We start from the raw sequence: 25,600 nt of genomic DNA on the forward strand, positions 1-25,600 counted from the left end.
ATACAGTACATCCATGGCATTTTCCTGATCTGCTGATATAGAAATCTGATTAACAAAAAAATGTGAACTCAATATGATGGTTTTAAGTGAACCCATACTGGCTCCTAGAGAGCACTATCTTTCTTAGTTGTCTGTATAATAATACATTCTAGAATTTTCACATATATTTACTGGAGCTTATAGGTCAAAGATCTGTATCTTCCCCTCACCTATTTTGAAAATCAGGATAAGATGTAAAGAAGAAATTAGGCATTTTATTCCACAGAAAAGAAGGAATTGAGGTAGAGGGGTGGGCAGGACACTTCCTGTTTCTGAGGGTTACTTAGGACAAACATATTTCCCAATCCTCCCATACTGAAGGGGTGCTGTACATATACAATGTCCCTCATTTTCCTGTACTGCAGCCTCTGCAAACCATAGGAGCAAGAGCTCTGCCATTCTGATCACCAATTCCTACCCAGGAGTGTGACTGAGCTTCAGGGCTGAGGATATTTTACTTCAAAAATGAACATTTAGAATGTTTAATATTGATTTTAAAATTTTCATTTCATGAAGGATGGAGGCAGAGAGATGGATTAGAAGTCATTAGAAGTATCCTTTTTAAAAATTCAAACAAAAAAATGGCCAAATTTTATAAGTGAAATAAACAACAATCTTGTCTCTTCTCTTTCTTTCTCTGTTGGCCTTTAATTTCCATCATCAAACCTCAGTCCGTAAAGGGTACACACACAGTATAAGGACGCTTTTCCCAGTGGACTGAGAAATAGGGAAGAGGTCAACAGTATTGAAGGTACATACTCTCCAGCATCTTGAGTTCTGCCTTCCTTAATCTCCACCGTGAAAGTGAGACAGGAAGGTCCAGAGATGAAGGACAGACACAGGAGCTGCTCATACTACTGAACTCCTCTGGAAGGCAATATCTGCACAACTTTGTTGGTCTATTTTGTACTAGGCTGTCTCTTGGCCCAAACATGGAATAACCTGAAGGCTTTGTTTAAGGATTATTCTCACTCTCTCCACCATCACAGCCCTGGTTCGACCTTCGAGGTATCTCTAGGTGATCACTCTATCCTCGCGAAAGCTAATTTTCCCGCTGGCTGGCTTGGGCATACTTCGGAACACCTTCCACTTCTGTAGATCATGCAGGTGCAGAGGTCCCTGATACCCAGGCCCTAACTCTCTGCCCATCAGTCAGCATTCTGAGAACTCCCCCAACCTTCCCATTACACCGACTTCATTCGCCTCTTTAGACTGTGCCATGATCTCCCTTACCCTCTCAGTCTTTAGTAATCTTCACCTACATCTCTAGCTTCTTCCCTACATCTTATCCCCCTTTTTCTATCCCCAGACTCAGGCATCCCTCTGAAACTCTCCCCAACCGTCTCCTCCTCTCACCCCGTCCTTTTGTATACAAGAATTCTCTTTTGCACTCTTTCCCCTTGGTCTCCACCCCGCTCCCGTCCCCCACACCCCCCACTTCTTATTTTGCCGCCCCTTCCCCCCAAAGTGAGAGCCGGTGGGCTGGGCTCGCTTCTGCGGCTGAGCTGCCCGGGACCAGCCCCCTGCTGGGCGGGAGTGAGGGGTGTAGGGAAGAGGAACGGGGCCTCCCGGGACTCCCCCAGGACTCCTGAGCCAGCTCCGCTCTTCTCCGGCCAGGAAGGCAGCTGCGCGGCCGCGGTGCTGGAGACAGAGCTAGGGGAAGGAAGGAGCCGCAGATAGCGCGAGGCAGCCGCCACTGCCTGGTCCCCACTGGCAGCCAGTTCAGTTTGCCCCCTGCAGCCAAGGCAAGCGAGCCCCCGCTCTGCTCAGGGACTGGACTTTGTTGGTGGTGGTTGTTCAGAATTAATTTTAATTATTATTTTTGTCTCCTTAAAGGGGTGTACGGGTAGGGGTCGGGGTAGGGGGCTCAGATCTCTTTCTCTCTCTTCACTCCCTATATATAGCCCTCCCCACTCTTTCCCACCTACCCTTCGGTTCGGTGTTTGGAGTTTAAGAAAAAAAAAAAAGAAGGTGGGGGGAGAGGAAAGCGCAGTGGAATGTCCCTGTCCTCTTCAGTCCTGCCCCCCGAAGTGGAGATGTGCAAGAGACAAGCGAGGGAGCGGAGCTCGTGAGACGCAGAGCCGGAACCATGTACCTGCGGCCCCTGCCCCTTGTCGTGGTCCCAGGCTTCCTCCAACTGGTGAGTGGCCCCCGCCCGCAGCCCCCAATTCCTTGTCTCGGCCTCCCCCGCCCTCACCACCCCCTGGCTGGCCCCGATCTCCTGGGCTTGCTCTGCCAGTGGGAGCTTTTCGGCGGGAAATGTTAGCCCAACCTGGAGGGTAAAGGAAGCTGAGCCCCCCGGCCAGCTACAAAGGCGAGGTGGGAGGGAGTAGGGGCAGAACTGGGGGAATAGAAGAGACTTGGAGGTGAGGAGGGAGAGACTCCGGTTCTGTGATAGAAAGGACCTAGAGAAGGATAGGGTTAGGGTTGGGGGACATGGACTGGAGGTAGGAATGCCCAAAGAAGGGATGTGAAGGAGAGCGGAGAAGTGGGTAGAAGACAGTTGATGACCTGGGTAAAGAGAACCCAGAGGGTAAAGAGGAGCCAGAGGGTAAAGAAGACCCAGAGGGCGAAGACGGGGGACTGACGGAGAAGATGGGGGGACACATTAAGTAGGGGGAACACCTTCCTCCAAATTAAATTTAGAAGATGGTTTGGAAGAGTTTGAGGTTTCTTTTCTTTCCTTTTTAAAATTCTTATTTTGGATGATTTGGGGGCTTGTAGATGTTAGTTTGGGTGATAGATCTCTCCAACAGCGCTCCCCCACACCTGAGTTTGACTGCATCCCTGCCCCTCATAAAGATAAGGCTGATCGGTATGTACCAGATGTACCAGTGCCTATGGGGAAGGGGTCGAAAATGGGGAAGAGGGCTGGCTTTTCGGGCAGATGGCATTTGTCTCTTCCCTCTGGTTCTGGTGGAAGGCTTGGGGTTTTCTGTCTGCTGGTGGGTGGCAGGATGTAACTTTCAGCAGCAACTCCCCGCCGGAGCTCTCAGAGAACCGCAGAGTCTTCCGCGGGTACCTTTCCGCCGGCTCCTGGCCATTGCCGGCCCAGAGTGAAGTAGGTAGGGTTTTTTTAAGGTCGTGGAAAGATCGAGACCAAATCCATGTCCAATTCATGACTCTGAGCTGATTCCCTGCGTGCTGTCATGCTACCTTTGCTGCAGTTTGTCTTAATTCGTTGTCCTTAGCTAATTATGTTGAATGGAGACCTCAAATAAAAACCTTAATTAAAGTAACTTTAAAAAATAGAATAAAAGAGCAACTTCTGGGTTTGTCTTGGTTAAGCATCTGGTTGTGTAAGCATCTGGTCAGCTTTTATTTTATGTTCTGATCATCTCTAAGTACTTGACTGATTGTCCTAATACAGTCGTTGCTGTGGAGAAGATATTGGGGGGGGGGGGGCGGTTATACAGTGATTTCTCTTAGTTTTCATCGATACACTTCTGTTTCAACCCAACTCAGTATCTTTGTAAGAACTGGAAGTCCAGACTTTTAACACACACACACATCCCTTAAAAACACCACTCCAAACTAGTAAAAGTTTTAAAAATTGTTTCAATATGGTTAGATACTGAGACTTTGAGGAGCATAGATCCTTATTTGAAAGTTACATGCGCCGACTTTAAAGGCTTTTCCTGTTGTTGACAGCCCACCTTGAGGGCACCCCCAACCACAGTTTTATAACAAAAAAAACCTGCACATACACTGTTTTCCCTTCATTTTCTTGATGTCTGGCAGAGGTAACAAAGAGTGGATATTTGTCATCTCATTTAAATTTAAAGTAAAATTAGGCATGTTATTTTGCATATTATAATAGCTTCGACTTATGTAGTGACTTGTCAAGGTTTATAGAGATGCAATGCAGAGTCCCAATACCTACTCTTTTTAGCTAGACTATTTACAATAGGGTCCTGAATAGTTAAAAAACAAACAGGTAAGGCTTCTCCAGGATGTTTGAGTAAAACTCTGAAAACACGAGGAGTACAGGTATGCCTTCTGTATGTACAGTATCAGTGTCTTCATGAATGCATTCATTATAAGGACAGATCACTTTGAGGTCATATTACAGAAGTTACTTACCACCTATTATATATCTGAAAGGCTTTCATGTTTTGTGGGTGGTTTTGGTCACTTATACTCCAATACATAATGAATAAATAGGGAATGCATAATAAATCTTGAAAGGATTATGTATCCTCCTTAAGAACTCGATTTCTAACATCGTGGCATAAGTTGATTGATTAGTTTTTAAGAAAGCTTATTGTAGAATTGTAATCCATTTTGGGGTTGTGCTTGTCTTGTAATGGGTTTTTCCCCCTATAGCACTTTATCATGGTGGTGAAGTACAGAGCTGCAGCCCTGCGATAAGCCACACGTTTCTTAAACACTGCTATCCTTTTGGACAATAAAAGGCTGTTTACATTCTTCACATTCTTATAGCACAGCTTCCAACTGAACAACACAAGGGGTTTGGGATGTGAATGGAAAGCTTAGCAGCTGACAGAACAATTCTAAATTAAAACATTCCCACACACACAAACACACACACACTCACACACACACACACACTCAGTAGATATCAAAAAGGATGCATTAAAACTTGCCCCTTTAGACAGTATTGTAGCTTGATTCCACCTTTCCACTTGATATTGAGTTTCTTTGTTATGGCCCAACAGCTACTGGGTATTAAATGCAACTGGGCTTGAAAATTAAAAATCAGCTGCTCAATTTGAGATGAAAATAACGTTCAACTAAAGAGCTGTTTTCAGATGAAGGAAAATATTCTTTAAAAAAAATACTCTGTCTACAATTCAAGAACACCCTCTTTAGAGCTTAAGGAAATTTGTAGCAATGAAACAATGGTTAAGGGGGAAGCATCTTGAAACTTTGATTATGTTAACATTATCAACTCCTCCATCAAATGACCCCACTACACAGCTTGCACAAAAAGAAATAAATAAATTTTGTTGTAGTTATTTAATATTGTGATGATGATTAGGATTCTTTTCTTTGTAATTACTGATGTAGTATCTAGGGTTTTGAAGAAAACAATAGGCTGCTGATTTGAAAAATATTGGGGAGGGGGCAGTTAAAAAATGCCAGTATGTTGCCTGTTAATGTGTAATTCTTTTTTAGTGCTTCAAATGTTCAGTGTTTTAAATGACTAGTCTATTCTTAGAGCCCAAATTATGAGATTAGTAACCAGGTATATGCAAAATGTATGTAATGATTTTGGAATCTCTTCTGTTCCTTGAAATTTTTACCGACCAGCATATTTTGTTAAAAGGAATGATTAACAGGATGAAATTCTTATCCTAATATATTATCAAGAAAGAAATGACAATTTAAATTTATGATGCAAAAAAAGTTGCATCGCCCCACTGTATACAATGAAAGATATTTATTGAACTTTTAATAAATTTGCATAAGTTGAAATTCATTGTTTTTGTACATTAGCAAAATGTAAATGATAAAAAGAATGTGAAATGAAATAAAACATCCAGCTGAAAATGAAGGTTAAGATTTGGTGTAGTTTTAATAAATAAAAATGAATATTGCTGCGTTTACCAAATTATCTTCCTGCTAACATAATGATTGCATTTTTAAAGTGAAAGTATATAAACTAAAATTTTACTGCAGAGTGTTCATTTTTCAGGTGGTTTTAAAATCATAATATTTGTGACATAAATTAATATATCTTATGTCAATCCTTTAATATATCCTATAATATATTGATATATTATTATAATTTGATAACTTTTCCACCTGAACCATTGCTTAATATAGTTCACTGCTTACACTCGCTCTCTGTTCTGTATTCTAATATGCTATATGCACTGTGAAACTCAACTGGTATCATGTTAGCCAGAAGTGATAACTCATGAATATCTTCCATTCATAAATCACAATTTGCTGTATATTATTCTAGTCAATAAATATTATTCTAGTCAATGAATATCAAAACATTAATTCACAGCATACAATCAATAGTCATCTTTTCAACTACTACCCAAATGATAATGAGGAGAAAATAATTCCGCTACTTGGACCATATCATGGCCAGTACATAAGAGTTATCTCTAGTTTAAGATTAATGTATATCAGACTCCTCCGGTGTTGTATAATTACCTCATTATTGCTACCCCTACCTTAGACATTAAAAAGGGGTGGGGGGAGGAGAAGGAATTAGAATTGAATTAGAATTAGAGAATTAAGCCATCTGGTCTAACCACCACCCAATAAAAGGTTTCTTCTCTTGGCCTGTTTGGGTATTGTGTTGTCCATTCCAGTTTTAAATATCTTACACGTTGGAACCTGACCCCATCTCAAGGGAGATTATTTTATAGCTTAATAGATTTCCTAATGAAAAAAGCTTTTTCAATATTCATCCTAAATTTTTGGTGTCTTATAATCCTATCCTTTTACCTCTGATTAGCGGTTAAAGATACTAAATAAGACTAGAGGTTTGAAAAAAAAAATGTTTTAAAGTTTTTGCATGGCATCAGCTTAAATGTAACTATGTACTTTGAAAAACAAATGAATCTTTAAAATGTTGATTTCATCTTGTTACATGTATTTTACCACACAAAGTCACTAATGTTTCTAGAGCATTTCAGTATTTCACACTCTTGGGCAAATAGTGTTACAGTTTTGTAATTTTGTTATGATTACAGAATTGTTTTCAACTACTTAAATATTCTACAAGTTCGTCTTCTTGAACCTTTGTAGTATAATATTTGGGGGAAAACAGAATTATAGCTACACACTCAAGCATCTATAGCTAGGGTTGTGTCAGCATTTCTGTGAAGACTCTTATGTCTGTCTTAGCCATGAGATTTCCTCTGGTCTGAAAACTGGCATCACAATTCAGGAGTCAAACTGAATCTGAATTTTAAAAATTAAGACCAGTTTTAAACACATTAAAAAAACATAGAGGTTACTCATTTCATTTCACCTATAGAATGATAGGATTAACTTATCCCAAATTTATGTAGGATGCTTTGAGGGTATAATTTTCATTATTTAAATTTTTTTGGAGATTATTTCAAGTATAAGAGCAATATCGTATAACCTTATAACACAATATTTGTTTATACATATTTCCAGCGTTCCAAATGAGATTATTCATATTTTTTAAATAATAGACTACTCAAAATTATTTCTCATTACTTGTTGACATGATCCATGATTTTCAATGCTACAACTCAGTTCCTCAAACAGTAATGCTGATCAATACTAAAAAAAATTAAAACATAAAATAATATTCATATTATACACACTTTTGCATTATAGAACTATTTTTAGTTAAAATTTTTATTTTATAACTTTTTATTTGGTGGAAATTTGCAAACTTATATTATCATAGAAAAATAGTCTGTCTTGAACTAAATGGCAGACTATAGTTATATACACATACATCTTTCTCTATTTCTTCCTTATTTCCAGGATCACTATTAAAAATAGTCTTAGGAGATAAAAATATAAGCAATACGGGTACTACTATTTTTTAAATACACGTTAATCAAATAAATTGCCTAAGGATCAAAGAGTCATCTTTACCATTAAAGTGAATTTTGTCGTACTTGACTTAGAAGCCTATCATAATAGAAGAGTTGGAAAATGGTAAGAATTCATCAAAATCCATCTCCTAGACACAAAGTATAATGAAATTTACATAAAGTGGCTGGTGTAGAAGGGAATTAGATCTTATTTTGACATATACTTTCCTTTATTTGATTCATGAATACAGTTGGACCTGAAGTCAGGAAGACCTGAGTTCAAATTCAGTCACAGATACATAATAGCTGTGTGACCCTGACCAAGTCATTTAATGGCTATCTGCCTGCCTCCATTTCTTCATATGTAAAACAATGGTAATAATAGAACTTACTTCCCAGGGTTGTTTTGAAGGCAAAATAATATTTATAAAGGATTTTGTGAATCCTAAAGCTCTATAATAAATGCCAGCTATCTTCCTGTTCCTCCTCTTCCTCTTCTTCATCATTACCCAATTATTAACTGTGGGGAATTGTCTTTAACCTGTGTTTTAGACATTAAAATGGTGTTTTTAGATTTTTCTAACAATGAAGCACTTTATGAGTTACAATAAGATCATGTGTTTTACATGTTGATTGCATTATAAAATTAAACATGAAAAAGACCTCAGAGATCATCTAAAATAAACCAACTATCTCATTGTACTGATGACAAAATTGAGGGTCAGGGAGGTGTCAAAGTGTCAAAGGCAATAAATAGCAGAGCTCTAGTTTGAACTCAGATCCTCTAAGTCAAGCATTCAGTTGTGCCATATAGCCTCTCCATGAAAATAATGAATTATTTTACATTCAAATTTTATATTGGATTCATACTGTGCTGCTATTCCCATTATATAGATGAGGAAAGTGTGTGGAAAATAGGAAAGAAGGTTTGACAAACAGTTGCTGTCATGCATAATACTAACAACAGCTAGTATTTATATAGCACTTTGAGGTGTGCAAAATGTTTTGCAAATATCTTATTTGATCCTCATTAACAACTTTAGGAAGTTGATACTATTATTATCTCTAATTTACAGATGAGGAAATTCAGGCAAACACGGTTTAAGGGACTAACCCAGGGACACGTAACTGGGAAGTGTCTAAGGTTGGATTTGAACTCAGGTCTCTCTGGTTCCAGATCGTTCTATCCAAAGCACCATTTAGGTGCTATAATCATTAAAGGTAGTCAATATAAGTAATGAATGAAAAGAAAATTATTCTTTCTCAAGCAATTTTTGTAGTTGCTGCCAGTTCATCTGAAAAGATTTTCAAAGTGTCCTATGTAAATTGGGGCAGCTAGGTGGTGTGGTGGATAGAGTGCTGGGCCTGGAGCCAGGAAGCCTTATCTCCCTGAATTTAAACATGGCCTCAGACACTTACTAGCTCTGTGACCCTGGGCAGGTCACTTTACTCTATTTGCCTCAGTTTCCTTATCTGTAAAATAAGTTGGAGAAACTCCAGTTTCTCTGCCAAGAAAACTTCAAATAGGTTCATGAAGAGTTGGACATGACTAAAATGAATGACCAGTCTATATAAATAGGTAATGTCATAAGGATCAATACATTTCAACACTATAGGAGAATGAGTAAAGGAACTAGTACGTGATTTTAGTATCCTTCAAATCAGAGGTGTCAAAAGCATGAAGCCCTGAATACTCCCAAGAGAAACCTGAACTACATTAAGATGTGATTGGGAGGTATTTAACAAAAATTTTAAAAATACAATAGAATATAGATATTGTTAATATGTGGTTTCTTCAGTCAATATGTGGCCTTATGTATGGATTAGCAGTACCAGTTTATATTTCAACTTGACATTACTCTCCTAAATGAAGTCTTTAGGCTGATTAGGTAAGAAATGTTTATGGCAACTCCAAAGGTTCTAGATTTCTTATTCAGTCATTTTTCAAGTGTTCCGCTCATCACGATGCTATTTGGGACTTGGCAGAGATACTAGAGTGGTTTGCCACTTCCTTCTCCAGCTCATTTTACAGATGAGCAACTGAGGCAGACAGGGTTAAATGAGTTGTCCAGGGTCACACAGCAATTAAGTGTCTGAGGCCAGATTTGAATTCATGAAGATTAATCTTCCCGGCTCCGGGCCAGGCACTCTTATCTAGGACACCACCTAGCTCCCCCAAAGGTTCTGGGTACATAAATTCAAATAATGTAAATGTAACAAAGAAAAATATTGGAGAGCGATCTGCAGAATATGAGGACCCTAAATCTTAGGAAAGGAAGCCTAACAAGTAAACTAAACCACAGGCGGGGGCTGAGGCTCTGTCCACTATGTGGTGCTGAAAAGATACGTGGAAGAGCTAATGTGGTCATTTTTCTAGCAATAATTTAAATAAAACTCTGCCTTCTAACATCATGCGAGTAACCATTGTGTTCTGGCAAGGTACCTGAAACAAGATCCTATTTCTCAGCTATTCTCTGCCTTCTCATCTCTGCTTCCTGGCTTTCCTGACTTCCCTCAAGCCCCAGCTAAAATCCCATTTTCTATGATAAGCTTTCACTGATTCTGTTGATGCCGATGCCTTCCCTCTGTTGATTATCTCCCATTTATCCTGTCTATATCTGGTTTGTACATAGCTATTTTTCATGTCTTCTTCATTTGACTTTGAGCTCCTGGAGACCAGGGACTGCCTTTCTTTGTATCCCAAGTATTTAGCATAGTTTCTGGCATATAATAAGTGTTTAATTGACTGACTTTTTGATGGCTTTGAAAAATCTTCAAGGTTACCAAATTCAATTTGACATAGGAGGTATATCCAGAATTGCAAGTAGGGGATGGGGTGGGGAGATAGTGCTTGGGAATGGAAAAAGATACCAGATGGCTCATTTGGTCCAGAATTCTCCAATTCACTTTCTGTATACAAATACAGCCAGGGAATATGTACTAGCATTAATGATAATTTGATTGGCATCATTATGAACAGACTATGTATAAGGGAGAGATAGAAAACTAATTGCAGGATAAAATTTTTAAAATAATAATACCAAATAGCATAATATTACTTTGCATCACTGCAAGTTCTCATGCAAGGTAATTGTTTTCAGCTATTTTATGTATACTGATATTTTTGAAATACCTTATTCCTATTAATGTTTATAGACAGAGCAGGAATATTAAGGACTGCCTTCCTTGATAATAATTCTATTATAATGAAAGGAAAAACTTCAAACAGATACTTCCCAGGCAAGCACTGATTCAGCAGAACCTGGGAGCAGATATCATGAGAAGTTGATTCTTGCTGTGAGTTGAAAAGGGTGGGGAATATCCCCAGCTTGCTCTTACTGCCCAGGAATAGACAACGCAAGTCTGACCAAGGATCCATGCTATATCTAAACAGAAAAACTGGAACCAACCCTTTGATGGGTCTGCATACCATAAGGGAAACTCTAAGCAAGTTGTGTTACTATTCATTAACCCAAAAAGGGTATGCAAGAAACTTTATGTCTCAGTTACATGGATACTTCATGAACAAAATTTGGAGTTCAAGCCTGTCAAATCAGGATTTAATATGGGGGAAGCATTATTTTCCCATTCAACCAGAATTGAAACAGGAATTATTTTTTATTCCTTCTCTTCTGTTCTCTATAACCTGTAAGGTAAAGCTGATAGATAAGGGATGAATTAGAAGGAATAAAAAAACTACATATATATTTATGTCTGTGTGCATACACATATATTCACATTCTAAAAAATATCTTCAGTTCTGTTCTATAGGCATTTATTAAGTGCCCACTCTTGCAGAGCACTATGAAAGGGCTTAAAGATACAAAGATGGAAAGTAACATTGTCCTTGATTTCAAGGAACTTATGATTTTCTTGTTCTTTTTTACCCATTACTTCTGCCATCACCTCAAGTTTGGATTACTTGCAATAGCCTCCTTAAAAGGGTCTGTGACATTCATCTGTCCATTCATTCAACGAATATGTACTGTGTGTACTGACCACCTGCTATATAGAACTCCAGAACTTCAGATTGTAAATTGGGACCCCTTTTGTGTTGGGGTCCTTCCTCTAAATAATTTAACACTGCATGGGTATGACTGTTGTATAGAGGCTATCCATTTTTTGACCCTCAGTCTTACCACCTGACAGGCCCATCTCCTTTTCTTTTTGCACATCTCTTTGGTGACATCCTTTACTTTAATTTTGGTAAATAATAGTTTGTTGTTGATATGATATATATTACTCATTCTCCTTATGTTTCCTCTTCATTGCCCCTTGGGTAACTTCAATGATTTTAAGATCATGAAATTCGATGATTTGCTATCCAACCAAATTTATTCCTCCCATTCAATGCTAGTCCTGGTTTGTTTTCCATTTACAATATTTGTCCAACATATATTTACTAACAAACTAGCTATATGGACTTTTCACCCAAATCCATATTATAATTTGCACAGTGAACATTGTCTATTCACTTGGTTTTTCCTATGTAGAAATTTAGCTCAAATCTTTCTGAACAATTATGGCTCTTATTTAGGGGTCTCTATAATGTTCTAGGGTTTGGTCAAATGAATCATACATGCCCCATAAATAGGAATATTTAAATATGCTTGGCATTGTTGTAGGGGAAATTTAGTGCAGTGTCCAAATTGAAGAGGACCTTGCCATCGTAGAGAATCCCTCTTCATTTTGGACACTGTGCCATATTTCTCCCTGTCGGTGGCAAGCATGTTTTATGCCTCAGTTCATATTAATAATGACAGTAACTTAATAAAGTTATCTCTATTGTATCCAGGAATTTTGCCTGATTTTTAATGTATGCATAGTAGATGCCTTATTGGATAACCACCTCCAAGGTGGCTTTTGCTTTGATGAATCATATACCCTTTAATAATCAACACAATAAACCTAGAGAAACATACTATTTTTCTGTATCTTTCCACCAATTTAGTGAGTATAAAGATGTGGTTGGTTATACAATATTACCTGTGAAAATCTATCTATTTCCTTATTAAGGGTGTCCTTGATAGCTTTAGGATATTCTCCTAAAGACTTTTTAGAGATGAGAAAAAGGGTATGTAAGTTTGTTGCAACTTATGTTTTCTCGGTTACCTTTCTTTCAATAGTAATAATATTTTATTTTTTCCAAGTGATAGTATCTTGAGAAGAAATTTCTCAACACCTTTAAGACTTCATTGCCAGAGTAATTTCTCTTAAATAGCACTTTCATTATATCACTACTCCTCCACTCATAAACTTTCATCATTGACTCCTCTCCTATGTCAATAAGAGGAACCTTCGGTGCCTACACATCAAAGTTCCATTCCACCTATTCAATAAGATTTCAAGGTTCCATCTACCTTATTTCTTTCCATTCAACAATATATCCAGTGTTTTAGCTAGGCCTATTCATTATCCATGAATGTACCACACTCAAAATACTCTAGACTTGTCTGTTCTAGAATGCCCTCCTTTAACCTACTACCTGTCTAAGTCCTACATATCCTTTAAACTAAGCCATAATCTCTTCTGTTTATCTCTACCTAATCCAGTCTTCATCAAGATCTGGTCTCCTTTGAAATTTTGTAAGTGTGTGGTGTTTACCATGTAATATATCCCTTAACAACATGATAATATATTGTTTTGTATGATACAGTATTGTCTTAACCAACTTTTGACTTTCTTTTGGGGCAGGTACTACACTTTATATTTCTTCCATATTGTCTAATCGTCCTGATGTCATAGAATACTCTCAGTAAATGCATGATGATTGATTAGTTCAGCAATAGTCTGAAATGTTAAGAATGCTAAGACTTTCCATGGCCAGGGTATTGGTGTTACTCTGAGGAGAACCTTTTTTTCAAGATACATGAAAGAACATAATGAATGATTTTATTCAAGAAAGGTTTTTAGCTCTGTAACCATCTCTAAAGCAAGGTCATTTTAGAAAATCCTTTTTTATTAAATAGGAGAATAAAAATTGTTATATTAGGTATATGAGACCTGACAGTTAATATATACTAAGTAACTCTTGTCTAGACAGTACTGTACTTTTGATCTTAAAAAGAACCCCACAGTGGCTAGACCATAGAGTGTTTTATCTTGGAGAGGGGGGATCCTCAAAACAAGTTTCTGCATTTGTGAATTTCTTTTTCGATGGTGCCCATCAATGTCTCTAAATGTTTAGTTTACAACTTATTGAATTTCAACAGTAAAAAGAAGTTTTTTACATGAAGAGCTAGCTGTCTGGTAGAGGAATGGACTGCCCCCTAAAGGAAGAAAAGGCCATCTGTCTAAGATGCTGTAGAAAAGATTGCTTATTGAGTAGAAAATTAGACTAGATCACTTCTAAGGTTTGTCTTTTTCAACTAAACTCTGATTCTATGACTTGTTCTGTAGAAACTAATTTTCTTCATAGACCTGGCTTCTTAGCCTCTTTATTTATCCACTAAGAGTAAGTTAACTAAACTCCAGAAGCAGGTTTCTGTTTGATAAATTGTCCTTTCAAGGAACTAAATAATTCTCATTTCTCTGGAATCTCACAGAGTACAACTTCCTCACCCAGTACGCCATGTTAGTTCCCAAGAGAATTTTATTTACTGTAAGACTCAGATCTTACTGATTTTTCCATGTTACCTCTAAAGTTCTTAGCACTGCATTCTTATTCATATGTATCTAAAATGTAACACTAAAAAAAAAAACTGCAGAAGAATCTCATTAATTCATATCAACAACTGAGCAAATAAATGACAGTCAGTAAAATCGCTGGGCTACCAATGATATGAACAAATAGGATAACTAAATCAACCCACACACCTACATTATTTATACATATGTGTGTGTATACACTCACACACTCTCAAGCACGCACACTATGCTTGGTATCGTTTATGAAAGAATTTGTTGTGAATCCAGATGCACGCTGCTGACATCAAAGCTGGAGATATATGTGTACATCAGAGCTCAGAATTTAGTCCTCACTGCGTTTGATAGTCTGTAAGATTCTTAAAAGCATGAAAATCAAAGACATGACAAACTCCATCCATGAGCTGAATTTAATGTCAGAGATTTTTAAATTGGAGGATTTTGAAGTTTGCTTAAAAAAATAAAAGGACTATTTTGCTTTTCTTATAGAGAATAATAAATAGTTTTTTATGTACTCGGATTGTTGTATTAAGTATTTTTATTACATAGGAGACTATTAAAAATACAATTTAACATTTGCTCCCCATTTTAAAAAAAAACTTGGGGTTTTATGAATATGTACTGCCAGGGACCATGATTAAGTTGCAAATTATTACAAATAACTAATTCTGCAATAAGCACTACTCCCAAATTAAATCTTGAAACAAAATATTTATATATTCATATAAAAGAAATATTAGAAGGCATTTGGTCAACATCCACTTACGCATGTTAGCTTACTATATGCCAGACACTGTGATCATTTTACTGGTTGAGTTAAAAAAATATATTTTAAAATAAGCTTTTGAACATAAAATTATCCAACAATTAGTATTGGTATTGCCATTGTTGAGAATTTTCAAGTCAATCAGTAGTTTCTGACCTCCCATACAAAATTGTGACTTTTTTCATTCATTCTAACATTATTTACATATTGATGGAAAGGGAATTTTGCACTAAATTCTTGTCTTTAAAAATAAAACAAAATAAAAGGTCTCTTTATTCACCATACCCACCAAGGAAAAAACAATTCACTACAGGAAAACTTAGTTCGAAGACCTTGTAAATCCTAAAAGCAGTTGTGCCCCACTTTGAGGAAATTAAATATGTGAAAATTCCAAACTACAAAGCTCTTCTTTATAGATCAGTTTGTTGTTTTAATAGCAAATTCCCAGATCACTTCAAAGGATTCCACTGACAAGCATTTATTTGTAACTTTTCTGAAAACATTTATTACATAAGCTAAAGTATACTAGTAAAAAAAAGAAAAAACAAAAAGTAAAAACAAAAATAAATTAGAGATAAAGAATAGGGTCTTTAGTAATACTCTGTGATTCCACTAACAGAAGGTTTTACTTTCACAAAGGGTATTCAGTGATAACTTATTGACAGTTGTTCTATCAAGCCTAAATCCAGCCCTCTGCATTTCCATCCATTGATCATAGTTCTATGCTCTGGAGCCAAACAAAATAAGCCTACATAGGTGTTGTTATTTTCCTCATTTTTCACATAAGGATACCTTGCCCAGTATCACACAGCTTATAAGTTTCTGAGGTTAGATTTGAACTTGGGTCTTCCTATATCTAATGTTCTATCCACTAAGCCTCTTAGTTGCCTCATGTTATTTCTCTATTTTATTGACTTTCTACTTACAGAAATAGCGTTTATCTGTGTACAACTCAAGGTCATGAACATGAAGGTACTTAATAAAAACCTATTGGTGTCGATTCTCATGATAATGTGGTCAGTGACATTTCCCATAAAACCTGTTCTAGGTGAACAAAATAGAAAATCTACTTTAGTAATAGATATATAATAATATATAATAATAATAACAATATTATATTATAATTATATATTATATATGATATGGTATTAATAATATAATAACATATATTATATTATTATTATATTAATTTTATATATATATATATATATATATATATATACATATATATATATATATGTTTGAAGGAGTAGGAGTTTTAACAAGACGAGAGAACCATTAGGGGAGTAGAAGGAAATATAGGCAACATCAGGCCCAATTTACCAATTTTCTTAAACATTGGTCACCTTCAAGGTCAAAATGACGTCTAAAAGACAAATCAAAACTCGAATGTTGAGAGAAATTCTGCCAAGATGCACATGATGTTCTCACAAAGGACCTGCTTATTTTCAGTTTTTACTAATCCATATGTGTGCAAACAGTCCCTGATTTATGTGCTCTTGACATGCTTCGATTATTTGCATGTGAACACCTGGTAGACTGTCTCAAAAACTCTTTACTGCTGTTGCTGCATATCCCTTTCCCTCCTCCTCATTTTCTTTTTAGGCTCTAGACTCCTCTGCCATATGGGCTACCTTTCTCTTCAACTTTCCTTGTCACCCCACCAGGGACAGAAAAAGCTCAATTTCTGAGAAATTGGGGAGAGTCAGTGTCTGGAGCTCCTGATAGTGAAGGAAAAGAAAAATCAAGAAATGAAAGGACAAGAGGAGAGCAGGAGTGAAATCTAGAGGAAGATTGGAATGTTTGGAGTCTGGTGAATACCAGGGACATCTTTGATTATGTGTATTTGTAGGTCATAATGTATCCCATGGTTATTTTTAAAATGCGTTTCTCTATCCTGGGAGATGAAAAAAATAAAATCTTAAAGAGTTTCAAAGTTTTAGTGCATAGAATCACAAAATCTTAGAATTGGTAGATACCTCAAAAGTCATGTAGTCTTGAGTAGAGACTGAATCTTTATACTTTCATTCATGTAGGGAGTTACCTTAGGAAAAAAAATGCATCGTACACAAGCAGATTACCAACTATTCTGCAATGTATAGCTTGGATCACTGAGGGGCTAATTGATTTTTCCAGTCACATAGACAATAGATCTAAGATGCAGGACTTGAGCTACCATATTTCTAACTCCAAGACCTGCTCCTTCTCCTATATCACAATTTCTTTCATTTGATCTTAGCTCTACCTCAGACATGAATCTCAGTATGTAGAGTCAGTGGAGCACAACTTTTGGAACCATAAGACCTAAGTTGGAGGCCCAGCTCTGACAGTGATCTTGGAAAAGACACTGTATCTTTGAGTTCTTCATTCTTTATAATAGCTTGTAAATAAATTATGGTTCTTTCTCACTGCTTTTGCCTATATTTCCTTCCACTATTTTCCCTCAATTATTCTCTTGTCTTATTAAAACTCCTAATCCTTCAAATAATTATTCTTGCAAGATATACCTCATTGAGCTGTTGTGAAAAACTTTATTACATAAATTATGCATAAACATAAATGTGACATTATTATCTATACTCTGTAGTAATGAGAAATACAATATTTTCCAACGTGGCCCATTCCTTTGGGAATTACCACTAGTTGTTGGAAATGTTTTCCCTTATATTGAGTCAAAATTTTTGGCCCTATGAATTCCCCTTTTTGGATTTAGTTTTGCATTTAGAGATCAAACACTAGTGGTGACTAGGTGACCACATTAGAGAGATGCTGCAGAGGGAGATCTTAGAGATACGTTGGATTTGATAGCCTCAGTGAATAGCCTCTAACTCTGAAAATTTCTTGAAGCAGAACAAAATCTCTCTCCCACATGACAGCCTTTCAAATACTCTAAAAGAGTTATCATGTTTCCATTAAATCTTCTTTTAGGGGATGATATGGTTTGAGTTCCCTAACGTACTTGATTATACTCCTCTAGATGCCTTTTTTTTTTTTTACTTTTGGTCAATGTCTTCTCACAAATTAAATTCCAAGAATAAAACACTGTGCCAGATGTAGTCTGACCAACACAGAGTAATATTTAAATATCAATTTAAGGTCTCAAAGGGGTATGTCTATTTTATAAGCAAAGAATTGAAACTCTGAGATGTTCAGTTTTTTTTCAGTTTCATTCAACAAACACTTAAAAAACATCTACAACACACAAAGCACTGAGATATAGTGGTATGCAAGTTACTTGGGACAAGCAATAATTATAATATGATTTAATTTTGTTACAATGGACATTTTTTTTGCATTTCTAAAATGAGAGAGACTTAGATCTTCTGACTTTGACCAAATGGAGTTGTATTGGACTGGTTGTCTACCTTCACTTAGTTCTCTTTGAGTTGAGTACTGGCTTTCATGCCCTCCACAGGCTTCATTGCTTTCCTCCGTTGTATTTTAAATCCTGTGAGTTTAAAGACTAAATGGCATTCCAAGCAAATGTGAAGAACCTGTAATTTTTAAAAAGGACACTTCAATGACTGTTAGAGGCATTTTAGTAGTTGCTGGAGTGGATAAGTAGAGCATTTTAAAGGTTTTTCAACACATAATTAAATAGGATCAGTGCCATTAAAGTAAGATGAAAAGGGCAGTTGAAAACAAAACAGAAAGCCAAGAACTTACCAACTATTGCTATGCAACACCATAATTAATCTTCAGAAAATAAGCAAAGGCCTTCAGAAGAATCAGTGAAGGATTATTATTGATTACTCATCTCTAGTGAGACATGGGCTTCTTGAATTTTGGTGAAAAAAAAGTGGGAAGACTCATTTTTTTTAAAGCAATTGTTGCTATCTAAAAATAAAACACTTGCCATGGCAAAGATACTACAAAGCCTGGAGTATTAGAAATAGAAAAAGAAAAGGTAATTTTTAAATTAAAGGCTATATTGAAACCATCATAAATTCAGGAGGATGTAGAAGATCTTAGCATCTTTGTTAAACTGTAAAAACAGCCACCACAGAAATGTTTGGGGGATTTTCCCCTTCCAGTATACCTAGAAATTTTGTCCTCTTTGAAGGAATGATAAACTGTGATAAATATTATACATATATTCACATATGTGTACATATGTACAATATATAAATCCCATATTTGTCAGTACATATACATAGGTATGTGTGTGTGTGTACTTGTGTATATACTGACAAATTAAGACTGCTATAATGAAAATCAGAATTATTTTGGAATTACAGAAAATCACAAATGGAGATTGAACAATATTGTACAATCTTGTATCATGCTACACATCATGAAAGATTAAGAAATTTATCCAGGAGATGGAGATAAAACATGCATCAGAGACCTGGGACTTAGTTTAATTTAAACTCCAATGACAACATATGGGCTATAATCAAAGATAGACTTGGAAAAATAGACTTTTGATCAAAGGCATGATTAATAAGCAATGGGATGTGTGGTTTCATCATGAAAAATTAAGGAATATGTGTCAAAATCTTGTAAATCCAATGCCAAATCTTGTAAAAAAAAAAACACAAACAAATGGTTGCAGCAAACAAAAGGTATAATGCATATTAACCATCTTTAAAGATATAAAATGTTATGAGAGATATGTCAGTATATATTATCTTACTTTATTCTCAGTATTTCACATAGTACTATAGGTTCTAATAATGCAATATGATAAATGAGTCAACAAAAAAAAAAGTCCCACAAATAGTACAGTGGAATTAATAACTCCTTCATTGTGAACATTATATATCTACTAATATGCATAAGATAACAATAGCATTGCATTGCTGCTTCATGTCAAGGTTTTTGTCCCCTAAAGCCCTCAGCTTTAAAAATGAACCACTTTCTAGATATGTTACCCCCATCTTGTATTCTTGCAGCTGATTTTTTTAACATGATGACTTTACATTTTATATTGTTAGCTTCCAGTCTGGCATGAAATTTTAGGTCCCAATTCCATCACCATTTATTCTAGTAATCCCTCTGAGCTTCCTGTCATCTGCAAATTTTATAATCATGCCATTTTTGCTTTCATCCAAGTTACTGATTTAAAATTTAACAGACATTGGCCAAAGACACAGAGACCTATGTCAGTCTGCTGTATCTTTCATCGAGGTTCAGAGGATTCTTATTCAGAAGTACCTTAAAGATGATTTAGTACAACACTGTATTTTTACAAATGAGGGAATGGAAGCCCAAGGGGTTAATTGACTTGCCTAAATTCATCCAGGGTAGTAAATAGCAAAGCTCAAGTTTGAATGCAAGTCTTTGTTTCCCCTCTTCTCCCTCCCCAATTCCAAATCTGTTGCTTTCATCAATCTATTAATCAGCACTTTTCAGTTCCAATCATTCATTCAAATGGTTCTTAAACCCAACTAGATGTAATATGATTCAGCACATGTTTTTTTGTCATTGTATCTTCAAGAGCATCATAAGAAAATTTGTTGTGTCTTGATAAAAATCCACATAATCTATATCTTCAGCATTGCCCTGATTTATTAGTCTGGTTACCTTGTCGAAAAAAATGAGATTATTCTAGCATGATTTGCTTTTAATAAACCATGCTAGCTCATAAATATCACCTCTTCCTTTTCTAAGAGTTCACAAACTTCCCCTTTAACAATCTGTTTAAGAATTTTACCAGGAATTTATGTCAAGCTCATTGATCTGTAGTCCAAAATGTTTACCTTCAGGTTTTTTTTAAAAAAATTAGGGTATTTTCTTGCCACCAGTACTATGTTTTTATGTTTCCTCAAAGAACATGAACCATTTCCTCAGATTCTCTCAATTCTTATGATGCAGTTTACCTGTGGCTAGTATTCTGATGTAATTAGAACATTTAGGTGTTCTCTTACCTTCTTCTCTAATCTGAAACTTTCATTCTCAAATTTAAAAGTAAAATTTTAATTAATTAATTAAATGTTCAGGAAGATCTATTCTTTAATTTGTCTCTTGTCCCCAATATGGATTTTTCTTAAAGCCTTTTTCATTGTCTTGAGCAGTTATTTTTAGTCCCTGCTTACTCTGGACTTTCCTCTTCCTGATATTATTCTTACAGAGCTTATCAACTTATATTCGTAAACTCATCAGTTATCTATTCTCATTTATATTTATTGTAAGAATTCTTTTTATATGTGAGCTGATTACCTTGTATACATTCTCTTAAATGAAATTATCATGAAAGAAAACCAGGAATTTATTTACTACTCAGCTTTTATCAGACAGACTACAAGACTTCCATATATTTCAAAGAATTGAATTTGCCCGTTGCAACTACTTTTCTTCCCAGACTTTACGATCTTTGTCAGAAACTTATCATCCATTTCCTCCAGCTACCATAGCAACTGAAATCAAGGGTCTCCCAACTGTGATCACTAATCATTACGGAGCCATGGAATTATTGCAGGGAATTCACAAATTCACATGCAAATCTATAAGAAAACATATCTTCTATGGACTGATTAAATAATATCCAATGATTGCAGTATATGCAGTGCCTGACACATAGTAAGACTTTAATCAATGATTATTAACTAAATTTAATTTTATTATTGTTTTTTCAAATACAGGTAGATGCTGTTGTAATTAAGAATGTTGTGTGTTGTTTGCTCTTCATTCTCAAAGAGGACCATGACATCAGGGAGGTGATACTATGACATGCAAGTGAATTGGATTTAAGTGAGGGAGGGCTATGCAAAGTCACCAGCTTCACTTTCTTCTCAGAGTCATCTAGGTCCAATGGCACGATATAGATCAGGACAACTGGAGATGGCCTTGGATGCAGTGAGAGAACTTGGCCTTTTTAAAGTTCGGGTCATTAACAGGCCTCAGTTTGACTGAGGCAATGCCCATTCAATGATTAAGACTAGGTAAGAAATGAGGTAGAGAATGGCCTCGAATAATAAAGTACAGATTCATTTAAAAACACTACTGAATTAATAGTGGGGGGCTTTTTTTGCCATGTATGTTTTCCATGTTACTAATAGTGCAATTGCCTTAATGTGTGTCTGCAATTGTTTTTGTTTTAATTTTCCAAAGAGGTCTTCCTATGTAAAAAATTTAAGAAGCACTTGTCCAAAGAATGTTCTCACCACAATGTCAAATCTTCTTCACTACTTTCTCACTTAAATTCTTTCTCTGTTCAGGTTCATGAATTTCCATGCAATTGTATATATTATGAGGCAGCTAGGTAGTCTAGTGGATAGAATGCTGGACTTGAAGAAAAGAAGGATTGAGCTTTAATCCTGCCTCAGAAATTTATTAGTTATATGTCTCTGGGCAAGTCACTTCATCTCTAACTGCTTCAGTTTCTTTATCTATAGAACGGGAATAATAATACTCTTACTCATAGGACTGTTGACTGGGATGAACTGAAATAATATTTTTAAAATGTCATATAAATTTAAGGAACTTTATAAATGATACCTGTTCTGATAATGGTGATTAAAGTCCTATGCCTCTAATTTCTTCCTTTTGAACAATTGGTCTATTCCACTTCTAAATACCAACTTTTAGCCAAGTAATACAAAACATCAGTGATAACTATGGAATCCTATTTACCCTAGTTGACTGTGTTCGTTATCCTTTTTATCTTTCCCTTCCTCTACACAGCTAAGCTTCCTAGAAAGGTTCTCTATCTCATGTTTTCATTTTCTCACCACCAATTCTTTTCCCAACCCTTTGATATCTAATTTCAGTACCTACTACTCTATAGAAATGGACCTCAAAAGTCAACAGTAGCTCCCAAACTTAAAATTCAGGACTCATCATTTAAATAGTTCTTGAATCCAACCAACTATACTAACATTCAGCCCATATTTTTGTCATGTGGTCTACAAGAATATCATGAGAGTCTTTGTTGTGCCTTGGTAAAAATCCATGTATTCTATATCTCCATACTTTATGGCTTTTCTAAAATCCTTCTCCTCACTGACTTTTTAGTGGCATTTGATATTATTGATGTTAATACTGTTGACCATTTGGGATGCTTTGTTGACCACACCTGATTCTTCTACCAGCATTGCTACCCCCTATTCTTCCTGATTCCTTAAGGTTTTGTTCTAGATACTTCAGCCTTTATAGTCCCTTTCCCTTGACAACCTGATTCACTCCCAATAGCTTCAACTGTCACCTCTATGACTGTGACTCCCAAATCTATATACCTATCCTCTCTCAAGAGGTGATATAAAGGATATACTTCATAGAGGACATACAGCACAGCTCCATATGTAAATGTCACTCACAACTCAAATATGTTCTATGTAAAACCAAATTTACTTTATCCTTCTACTATCCTTCCAGTCACTCAAGTTTTCAAGACCAAGTATCATCTTTGACTGCTTACTTTGTCTCACCCAAAATCCATATGTCTATTCTACTTCCACCTTTCTCAAATCTGTCCGCTTCTCTCTACTCAAACAGCTACCATCCCAGTCCAGGCCCTTCTCATCTCTCCCCTGAGCTATGGTAGTAGCCTCCTAGTTTGCCTTCCTGCCTCAAATCTCTCCTCACTGCAAACCATCCTCTCTAAGGCTATTAAGGTGATTTCCCTAAAATGCCCAGCTGAGCCCAGCATTGCGCTACTCAATAAATTGCCTACTGGCTGTAGGGTATGTTACTTCATCATATTATCCTTTTTGAATTGTTATTTTTGCTTAACTTTTATAGCACACATATTTATTATTATAGTAGCAATACATAATTATAAATAATTCAATATATACAGATTGAGTATATGTGCTTAGAAATATTTTTATTGATGGGATATATAAACAAAGTTTGGAGACTAATGACTTAGACTATTTCAATAGCCTCCTAATAATTCTTCCAGCTTCCACTCTCTTCCTTTTCTAATTCATCCTTTGCCCACCTTGACATACTTAACTTTCTTATGCATGAATCCAGTCATTTCAGTTTTCTTCTCAAAACCCTTCAATGACTTCCTACCATCTACTAAACATCAAACTTGATTTCCAACATTCAGTGTCTTTCTTAATCTGAGATCATTCTTTGTTTCTGTACATATTTCATTTACCTGCCTTCATATACTCAATCTACATTCTTGCCAAGGTAGACTAATCACTAACCCTCATACCTATTGCTACTATACTTGCTTCTCTCTATGTTTTCCTTATTCTGTTACCCATACTTGGATTGTGCCATCATAGCCACACACACCAAGACAGATATTGTCAGATACACACACACACACACACACACACACACACACACACACATACACACACACCTCCAATACTCAACCACCACCCTTCCCAGCAGTGTATTTCTATCCATTCTTTAAAGCCCAACTTAACTGCTGCCCTTGACAATAAATCTCAGTCCTTCTCCCATCAGTAATTACCTTACTCTCTCAGGTCTCACATAAGAGTTTGTTTTTACTTTTCAGATTATGTTTGATTTTGTACATGTTATTTGTATGTGTATCATATCCTAATTTGCTTTAAGTTCAATGAAGGCAGGAAATACATTTTACCTTAAATTTATTTCAACTCCTGACATAGTCTTTTGCACACAGTAGATATTAATTAGTATTTATTTAATTGAATTTTTATGCTGGGCTGAATAGCAGCCTTCCAAATGATGTTTTGGAACCTGTCCCATTCATAAACTGGTGACTTCCTGTATTATCTTCTAAATAAGCTTCCTCTGTTTAAAAAAAAATATGAAGACATAGGAAGATCATGCTTACTAAGTTACAAAAATCAAGTTATATTTAAATGATAATATTAAATCAGCACTGCTCTTTGAAATACTCTTCTTCCATGTAATTCTGTCAACTGTTTTGTTAGCTATCTGCTTTTAGTTTGCAGGAAAAAATAAAGTATCTTATAAAGCTACCAGTCCAAGAACTGCTTGATTCCATCAAATTTATCCAAGTAAAATTTTCCACAAAAAAGGGAAAATAATATTTATATTCTCTACAATATCCACTTTGAAAAAAATATAATCACATATTAACTTGATTAAGTCTTAGGTGTTTGGTTCAAGAATTTACCTAATCTTATTTATCCTTGCTATTTACATACCTATGCAAATAAAGACTTAGCTGATATAGGAGAAGCTTATTATTTCTGAAAGTTTAGTTTCTACTGTTTGATAGGGAAAATAATACAATAAGGATTCAGGTATTCATCCAACTCAAAGATTACCAGCCTGCTATTTAATATTGATATTTTAATGGCATTCTGAATGAAGTTGTTAGTTTTTTTTGTTAGGCAACAAGATTAATTTGGTGGTAGCTATAAAATAAGGATGATATCTCAGCATCTCTTCAGTGGACTTTTTCCAATTCTAATCAAGTATTATCAGAATTTTACTGAGTATTAATTAGGCTGATTGCTTTGTGAATGAGACTTTTAATGCTGTTCGAGGACTATATTCAGTTTTAATGTATCCATCATGGTGCCAACTAATAACCATTCCAATTTATCTTCCCTTTAATAGTGGCTACCTCCTAATAATCCCACTACCCACTCACCAGGTAGGCGGATAGCCATAACATTATAGGAATCTATCAATGAAGAGGCTTGTCCTCTGATAGAGGGTTAAACATATGAAGTGGTACTTATCCTCATTATACCATGCAAACATGTTTCCAATAATGTCAAGGTTC

At 35.9% G+C, this 25,600-nt stretch overlaps 1 protein-coding gene and 1 long non-coding RNA gene across 2 annotated transcripts in view; one reads left to right on the forward strand and one right to left on the reverse strand.

The window, feature by feature from the left end:
* The first annotated feature begins 1,201 nt into the window (after positions 1–1,201).
* Positions 1,202–25,600, forward strand: part of NXPH2 (neurexophilin 2) — a 167,096-nt gene continuing 142,697 nt past the window's right edge. The window contains exon 1 of the mRNA XM_072613196.1: positions 1,202–2,179. Within this exon, the coding sequence (XP_072469297.1) occupies positions 2,129–2,179 (51 nt within the window). The 5' untranslated portion in view covers positions 1,202–2,128. The remainder of the gene's footprint in view (positions 2,180–25,600) is intronic.
* The window catches only part of LOC140506237 (uncharacterized), a 98,591-nt gene continuing 91,047 nt past the window's right edge, over positions 18,057–25,600 (reverse strand). The window contains exon 5 of the long non-coding RNA XR_011967826.1: positions 18,057–18,446. This is a non-coding gene — a long non-coding RNA (uncharacterized lncRNA). The remainder of the gene's footprint in view (positions 18,447–25,600) is intronic.

Source organism: Notamacropus eugenii, chromosome 5, assembly GCF_028372415.1.
Source record: "Notamacropus eugenii isolate mMacEug1 chromosome 5, mMacEug1.pri_v2, whole genome shotgun sequence".
Taxonomy (NCBI): Eukaryota; Metazoa; Chordata; class Mammalia; order Diprotodontia; family Macropodidae; genus Notamacropus; species Notamacropus eugenii.